A 9,320-nucleotide genomic window follows, 5' to 3' on the forward strand; every position below is an offset into this window, starting at 1 on the left:
ATCGCGCAAGACGCTCAATTCGCGCGAACTGGACGTGCGAATGAGGCGGATTCACTATGGCAAAAATACGTGTTAAATACGTGTTAAAATTCACGTGTTTTTGGCCCTGTTGGCTTTCGATATATGAGACTAATCATTGCAGTTTTCATCAGTCCATCTGTAACTTGCAACATTTACGTCTGCTTTTAGCTTGAAAGGGTGTCTTCAACGATGGAATTCTATGAAAATGAAGACGCATTTTTTGCATTCTGATTCTGACATACAAAGGCACAACAACACATTTTTATCTTATTCTGTGGATTTTGCCCATTTTTCTCCACTTGTTACTCTATTTTTCTGCAGCCACTATTCAGGACAGGTGACGTAACTGTGACATCTGCTCCATTAGGAACATTGTGATGGGAAAAAAATTAGATGGGAGGAAAAATTATTTTTCCAATGATTTTACGTTCTTTCACAAAACTTTAGCACTCACTGTAAATATAGGCCATTTAATTACTGGTTCCCAATGTGACCAGTTACCGCCATATATAGTGCAACAACATGACCACCACTGGACAGTTAATGTTCACGTCACAGCTGTTTATTATAGACTGTTCACGTGACAGTTAAAGGGTATTCGGTGCTCAGAGGTATGTTTAGTTCTAGAGAAAGTTCAATCAAAACACACGAGGGGAATTCTGGTACATTACGTGAAGGTGAAATCTAAAATTTTATGTTTCACTTTTCTCCTCTCAAAGCCCTAGTTCCAGGATTCATAAAATTGTATTGCATAAACAGGCATAATAGGTGAGTTGACTAAATGTATTTTTAAGTTAAAATAGGCCTAGAAAAATGTGTTTGTTTCAGTCCCATTCGCTCTTTTCTCAGCATGCATTGGGGCGTGATTAATTAAAATGGTTGGTTACAACTGTTTGCCAGTTTTATTTACAATGTTGTCATTGAGTTTGTTGTCTTGTGATGTGCTTGTTCCTCTTTTTAAGAGATCAGTTACCCCTTTGTTTATCTGATTGTTACCCTTGTGTTTCAAGTCTTAAGGTCTATGTAGCCTATGCTATGTATCATCTCATGAGCGTTTATGTGATGTTGTCAACAGTATAACACAGTATCTGTTCCACCTGATACCTGATACTGATACTGTATGTTGGATAACTTAAAAAGTAGAAATATACTTATAAAACCTCCTTAGAGACAATTTAAGTTCAGTCACATAACAAGACAATAATTAATAATCTACTAATCTTAACTAGTAATCATTATTAATGTTCAATGAACACTTAAATGAACTTTTTCTTACGGTACATGTTGAAAGCAGCACCAAGTCAGAAGATTTCATCTTTTGAGTCATAGAGGTATGCAATAACAATAACCTACATCTCTATAAAGCAACTTCAGTCAAAATGCATTTTTTTGTACATCTTCTATGCAGAACTGTCATGTGACGCCAATGTGTGGAGCCTCTGAAGGGGCTGACGTTACTATGCCCTGACACGTGATTTTGTGGTCTTATAAACTAGTTAAAGACTATGGAGGAAGCTTATTCATCACTGAACCGTTGTAATACTCTTGGTTATCTGTTGTGATTCTCCTGAGAGACAGAACATGGATGTCTCTACAACCTCAGACTGTAAGTATCAAAATCATGAAAAATTGTATTTCATTTAATGATTGTGTATAAACACATTGTTAATAGACTTTAGGAATATAGGCATATTAGACCATTATGTGAGACTTTTTATGAACTGTTAGATACTTTGGTCCTATATGTGATGAATTTAAATCATTGAATCAATGAATAATATGATTTGAAAATATTCATTTGTGATTTGTGGTTACATTAAACAACAGTTTATTGATTGATTCACACTTCAATATGTTATTTTGGACTAATCACGTTTTGTCTCTCAATAGATGATGCTTCTAATTTCACAGATTTTACAGATTTGGTGAGTATGAATATATTTTTGTGTAGTCCAAAATTCTGATTTAAAAGTGTTAAATTTTGCATTAGCAACACTTTTAAACTTTAAAGTTCTAAAATGTAATCAACTCTTCAAGTCAAAATTAAAATGCCGCCCACAGCAAATGTTATCAGTAAGCAGAGGTTAAGCTCTGTTCCAAGTGCTGCATGCTTATTTGGACATTTGATGGGTCAGTGAAGTAAACTATCTATACTAATCCATATCTTCATCTCGTATTATCTGATTCACCTCTTGGATTGAGATCACACAGATTGGGCTGTTACAACATTGTGCAGTTTAAACAACTCAATGAAATGATTTTCCATTGTGCGTGTCACATATCCTTTATCTGTTATCTTTATGTATGTCAGTATGGAACAGAATCTAGTGTTTGACATGCTCCGAAGGGGCTCTATTTATGTCGACCCCCAGGGTGGGTGGGTGATCTGTTTGTGCACGCTTCAGAAAGGGTTGAAAGAGGATGTGGATGCGGTGTACTTGTGTGGTTTCTCCAATAGAGACACCTGCACCTGATATGAGCTGCGGAACATGTTTCGTAAATTTAGATTGTCAAAGTTTGCAGGGGCGTGATGTCACACTGATTCACGCTTTACTGATCAACTGGATTGCAGCTGCAAAACAGTGAGAGACTGTTGTACCACTGTAGACAGGAAATGGCTGTCAGTTGAGTTGAAGATAGTGGGTTGGAGACAGTGGGAAACAAACTTTTAAGCTTCATAGTCAGCATTCTGAGAGAATTTTAGAAGCAAAGCTAATAAGAGAATTAAAAAGAATAATAATCCCAAAAATATTTTACTCACCCTCATGTCGTTTCAACCCTGTATGAATTTCTTTCTTCTGTGGAACACGAAAGAAGATATTTTGAAGAATGTACAGGCCACTGTTTACCATATAATGACAATGACTGAAGGCTGTCGAGCTCCAAAATAAAGAGAAATGCAATAAAAGTGGTTCACATGAGGCATGTGACTCTTGTGAAGCCATTTAACTGTTGAACAGACCAAAACTTTAATTATAATAAATAATTTATCATCCACTGTTGGCATCTATTAAAATATGTGCCTTAAGACAAAACGAACCATTTTGACATCAATGTTGTGATGTCAACGGAACTTGAAAAGTTGTGACGCGGCAAGTTTTAATATTACTCGAAATGCAAATAAAATACGGTAGGGGAAGAATGTAAGTGTATAAACTTACATTTCATTTGTCACATTTTGTTACTTTTTTTATTAGGAATTGCAGTTAAATGTATAATAAGACATACAGCAATAGAAATAAAGTGCAATACACTGAACTCTTTTGATTATAAATGTATCATGTCTTGAGAAGACTTGTGTGAAAGACTTTCAGAATATAGCTCAAAAGTCACATGGAGTCCTTTTATGCTTATGATACTTTAATGCTGCTTTTTAACTTCTTGGAGCTTGACATTCCAAATCTCCATTCATTTTCATTACATGAAAAACAAAGGCCAGTATGTTCCTCAGAACTTCTTCTTTTGTGCTTCACAGAAGAAAGAACATTCCTTTTGATGATTGGTATGTTTTGTTTTTAAGTAAATCTTTAAATCAAATGAAATGGTCATTGCACAGAATTCAAAGTTCCTGAATATATACTTTTTTTTCCATTTCAGACAACTGATGACTATGAATCGGACCTGGGTGGATTATGTAACAAAGAACTAGTGCGACAGTTCAGTAAGACCTTCGACCCCCCTCTCTACTGGATCATCTTTGTCGTGGGGGCTTTGGGCAACCTACTGGTCGTCTGCATCTTCACAACTGTGCGAAACCGCCTCAAAACCATGACCGACGTCTACCTGCTAAACCTGGCAGTGGCTGATCTTCTCTTCCTTGGCACATTGCCCTTCTGGGCAACAAATGCCGCTCAGGGCTGGGTGTTCAGCCAGGCCATTTGCAAAGGAGTTTCTGCGGTCTACAAGATCAACTTCTTTGCCAGTATGCTCTTACTCACTTGCATTAGCGTGGACCGTTACATCGCCATTGTCCACGTAACTGAAGCACACAACTACAAAAACAAACGCATGTTGTATAGTAAGATAACTTGTGTGTTTGTGTGGCTAGCCTCTTGCCTCTTAGCTCTTCCGGAATTTCTCTTCGCCAAAGTGAAAAACATCGGCCCTGAGCACAACTCCTGCGTCATGGTATACTCTATCACAGACAACAACCGTACTAAAGTCTTAGTGTTGGCTTTACAGATCTGTGTTGGCTTCCTACTCCCATTGCTGGTTATTGTTTTGTGTTACTCAGTCATTATTCGTAAACTTATGCTGGCTCGAAGCTTTGAAAAACACAAGGCTCTGAGGGTCATCTTTGCAGTTGTGGCTGCTTTTGTTCTCTCACAGTTGCCGTTCAACGGATATCTGATTATAGAAGCAGGCCAAGCCAACAATGCCACAATAACAGACTGTGATGTCATGCAAAGCTTAGATATGGCTGGGCAAATTGTGAAGTGTCTTGCCTACACACATTGTTGCCTGAATCCCATTCTGTACGTCTTTATCGGGGTTCGCTTCCGGAAGGATCTCTTGAGCCTGCTTCAACGCATGTCCTGTAGCCTAGGACTGGTCGACAACAGCAAACTGCAACAAGTTCCCAAGAGGCCTTCTGTTATGTCCGACACCGACACCACCCCTGTTTTTTCTTTATAGACCTGTCTACTGTACTTACCGTATCGACAACTTTTTCCAAAACTTTGTCTTCATCTACAGAGTATGTCATTGGCATGTTAATGGCATGATAGACTTATTTTTCTGAGGTATAGGTCCTTATAACCACACACATTATTGTGCAAGGTCTATGAAATGTGCTTCATCATAGTACTATTCCTGTAAAGTACTCTGGGAGTACATGATGGGATATTGTGGAGATTTATGTACATAGATTCTGTTCATGAGCAGTTAACCAGTATTTTACGGATGCTTCCATTTAGAGCGGTATAATGTGTCCTAGAGGTATACTATTATGCCTTTCATACTTTTTTGAATTTGTAGAATTTGTTGATATGAATAAAACACTTCAACAAATTATAGCCTAATTGATAAGATTATTATTGCAGCTTCCATAGACATCAGTGTATGGAATTTGTATTTAACAAACTATAAATTATGTTTCATTAACAAAGTTCAGGAGGAGCATGTTCAATGATCTATCCAATCAACAGGTCATCAGCATTAATACGTCTACCGATAAGGCATAACATTATGACCATCTTCCTAATGTTGTGTTGGTCCTCCTTTTGCTGCCAAAACAGCCCTGACCCGTCGAGGCATGGACTCCACTAGACACCTGAAGGTGTGCTGTGGTATCTGGCACCACAAGATTTTAGCAGCAGATCCTTTAAGTCCTGTAAGTTGCGAGGTGGGGCCTCCATGGACCGGACTTGTTTATTCAGCACATCCCACAGATGCTCGATTGGATTGAGATCTGGGGAATTTGGAGGCCAAGTCAACACCTCAAACTCGTTGTTGTGCTCCTCAAACCATTCCTGAACCATTTTTGCTTTGTGGCAGGGCGCATTATCCTGCTGAAAGAGGCCACAACCACCAGGGAATACCGTTTCCATGAAAGGGTGTACATGGTCTGCAACAACGCTTCGGTAGGAGCTGCGTGTCAAAGTAACATCCACATGGATGGCAGGACCCAAGGTTTCCCAGCAGAACATTGCCCAAAGCATCACACTGCCTCCACTGGCTTGCCTTCTTCCCATAGTGCAGCCTGGTGCCATGTGTTCCCCAGGTAAGCGACGCACACGCACCTGGCCATCCACGTGATGTAAAAGAAAACGTGATTCATCAGAACAGGCCACCTTCTTCTACTGCTCCGTGGTCCAGTTCTGATGCTCACTTGCCCAATGTTGGCACTTTCGGCGGTGGACAGGGGTCAGCATGGGCACCCTGACTGGTGTGTGGCTATGCAACCCCATACGCAACAAACTGCGATGCACTGTGTATTCTGACACCTTTCTATCAGAACCAGCATTAACTTGAGCAATTTGAGCTACAGTAGCTCGTCTGTTTGATCGGACCACACGGGCCAGCCTTCGCTCCCCACGTGCATCAATGAGCCAGTTCACCACTGTTCCTTCCTTGGACCACTTTTGATTGATACTGACCACTGCAGACCGGGAACACCCCACAAGAGCTGCAGTTTTGGAAATGCCCTGACCCAGTCGTCTAGCTATAACAACTTGGCCCTTGTTAAACTCGCTAAAATCCTTACGTTTGCCCATTTTTCCTGCTTCTAACACATCAACTTTGAGGACAAAATCTTCACTTGCTGCCTTATATATCCCACCCACTAACAGGTGCTGTGATGAAGAGATAATCAGTGTTATTCACTTCACCTGTCATCATGTTATGCCTGATCGGTGTATATATATTATTGTTCTATTGTTCTAAGTATTGTTCTAACAGTTGTTCTAACTAACACATATTAGTTAACTTTACTTAATGTCTAAACTTAATTGTAAAAATCTAGTAATCTGTATTATTCACATACTATGCCTTGTTTACTCAGAAAACTCAAGTTAAGATTAATTGAAGTGCTATTTCATCAAGCAAAAAAATAAAATAAAATTCTTAATACACTTTTCTCTCATTTCCTCCACTTCTGCAGTTATCTTTCTCTAGTTGCATTCACTAATTTCCCAAAGTCATATTGAATGTTGAATTGTCAATACAACTGAAAATTTTTAGAGAACATCACATAAGATGACTTCATAAATTGCTGTTTTTTTAACTCACTATTTTTTAACGCAGCTATAGTGTTTAAAATTGTATTGCTAACTCTAAGGGTGCTTTCACACTTGGTTCGATTGCCTGGACCGAACCCGAGTTCGATTGCTCCCCCCTCCCCCTGCCCCCGCTGGACTGTGTTCATATTATATTATTTGGATCCGAACCGGGGTGCGTTTGCGTCATCAAAGCAGCAGCTGTTTACCCGGTTGCTTAGTAATGACAGCGAGCGTGAAGGCGGCAAAATGCATAGCGTTGCTCACCTCACTTTTATATTTTTGTTTTTTAACCATTGGTTTTGTTTCTAAAGCTTCAGTACGTATGGCACTTGCGTCTATATGCCGCAAATGTACTGCAATGCTCTAAAGAATGCTGAAGACGAGCAGAAATGAGGTTAACAGCTCTCTGCTTGCAGTGTGTCAGTCACGCTCGTCTGGAAAATGAGTGAAACACACACACAAACACACATTTTTATCAAATCATCCGTCATTAGCGGTTCACTTCCGCGATTTAATACGATTGAGTTCACATCAGCAGCGAACCGTACCGGAGGCGATATTTTTTTCCCCAGGATGGTAGGGGAAGGTGCCGCCTTTTTCGTCTATGATTGGCTAGAAGGGCTCTCCTCCGATTGGTTATTTGATTTGGCCGTGAAACGTCATCTCACGTTCATGGCAGGCCAGGCTGTCGTGTGCGTGTCGTCAGATTTATATTCCAAGTTCACATATCTAGTTGAGGCAAACACTATGGGTAAATCAGGGCCACATATATCTGCAAAATAACACAATGTTTTGCAAACAAAAAATATGTTTTGCAAAAAAAAAAAATAATTTTGCCAAAAAAATAGAATATTGAGAAAAAAATGCTTTTTTGCAAGTAAAAAAATAATAATTGCAAAAGAAAAGTTACCACTGAGAGAAAAAATAAAGTTTAGCAAAGTAAAACTTGCAGCATTGACTTTGCAACACCTTTGCGCCGCTCCTTTAAATCCGCGTTTCCGTCATCCGTGCCTCTGCGGCGCAAGCTTTCCTTTGCGCTTCATATTTCTTTGCGCCTCGCTTTGTGTCCCTGATTTGACGTGGGGGAGGGGTCAAGAGGTTGGGGTGTGTACATGGGTGTGTACAAGGGACGAAGGCGCGTCCTTCTCGTTACGTCATCAGCGCGAGCCCCAGACCGTATGGATCTCGAGACCTCTGTGTGTCATTCTGCTGCATATCATCTAGCTGTCTTTGAACACAAGAATATATTGGGCATGATTAATTGCATACATTTTTTTAATCATGTGGTTTTTTTTAATTAATGAGTTAAATTGACAGCTCTACTTGTAACACTTTACCCCAACACTGATGATGTGTCAGACAGATTCAAGAAATGATTCCTGATGTAGTTTGGTTAGTTAACATAGCTGAGAGCTGCATGCATGCAACATGGGTATTTATAACCCTTACACCAGAATGCTAGACATCGATGGATCATCCTCTGCATAGAAAGTGAATGAGATTGGGCAAATTAATTGAGACAGCGAGAGATCAGCACAGTTGCTCAGCCTCAAGGGCGAGTGGCCAAATTTAAGTCAGATTGTATTGATTGACGTAACGAGAAGAACGCCTTCGTCCCTTGTACACACCCATGTACACACCCCAACCTCTTGACCCCTCCCCCACGTCAAATCAGGGACACAAAGCGAGGCGCAAAGAAAAATCAAGCGCAAAGGAAAGCTTGCGCCGCAGAGGCACGGATGACGGAAACGCGGATTTAAAGGAGCGGCGCAAAGGTGTTGCAAAGTCAGTGCTGCAAGTTTTACTTTGCTAAACTTTATTTTTTCTCTCAGTGGTAACTTTTTTTTTGCAATTATTATTTTTTTACTTGTAAAAAAGCATTTTTTTCTCAATATTCTATTTTGTTTTTTGCAAAATTATTTTTGTTTTTTTGCAAAACTTTTTTTTTTGCAAAACATATTTTTTGTTTGCAAAACATTGTGTTATTTTGCAGATATATGTGGCCCTATTTTGACTCCATATAAATCGACTGTACAGTAACTTTAAAGCCACACAGAAATGTGGTGGTTAAGGGCCACTGTGTCATGCCAATGTGCTGATTCATCCCATCTTCTATAGAAACAATCTCTTTCCAAAACAAATAACATTTGTTAGCCATTTCAAGGTAAGGATTACACAATATTAGTGCATCAACATTAACTGTATGTTAAACATTACTGGGTGGGTCCTCAGAATTATTTTACTGGAGTAGATGCCAATTACATTAAGTACAAATATACCGCTTTACTTGGTAAACGTATAGGTCGGAAAGACAAAATTACGTAAATCGCCATATCATTAAGAGCGGTAGTAGTGTAGGGGTAAGACGCACGGCATCTAGTTTTGACACAAATCGACCCGCGGTTCGAGTCCGGCTTTCGCCGAAATCAATCTTCTCCGTTTTCCCATCACATATCAAATCGGAAAGGCATTTATTTTCAATACAAATTAAGAAAATATTAGAAAAGTGGAAATAAAGCGTCTAATATGTGTTTAATAATAAGTGTTTATCGATTAGGGTTAGGTAAACAGACATGTGCT

General features: G+C 39.4%; 1 protein-coding gene across 1 annotated transcript; it reads left to right on the forward strand.

Annotated features, from left to right (window-relative positions):
- Positions 1-1,429: 1,429 nt before the first annotated feature.
- ccr9b (chemokine (C-C motif) receptor 9b) lies at positions 1,430-7,619 on the forward strand. The gene is made up of 3 exons (XM_079806678.1): positions 1,430-1,627; positions 1,912-1,946; positions 3,619-7,619. The coding sequence occupies exons 1-3, from the start codon at positions 1,603-1,605 to the stop codon at positions 4,654-4,656; spliced, it is 1,098 nt and encodes a 365-aa protein (XP_079662804.1). The 5' UTR covers positions 1,430-1,602; the 3' UTR covers positions 4,657-7,619.
- The last annotated feature ends 1,701 nt before the right edge of the window (positions 7,620-9,320 follow it).

This window comes from Gobio gobio (genome assembly GCF_949357685.1).
Source record: "Gobio gobio genome assembly, chromosome: 23".
Lineage (NCBI taxonomy): Eukaryota > Metazoa > Chordata > Actinopteri > Cypriniformes > Gobionidae > Gobio > Gobio gobio.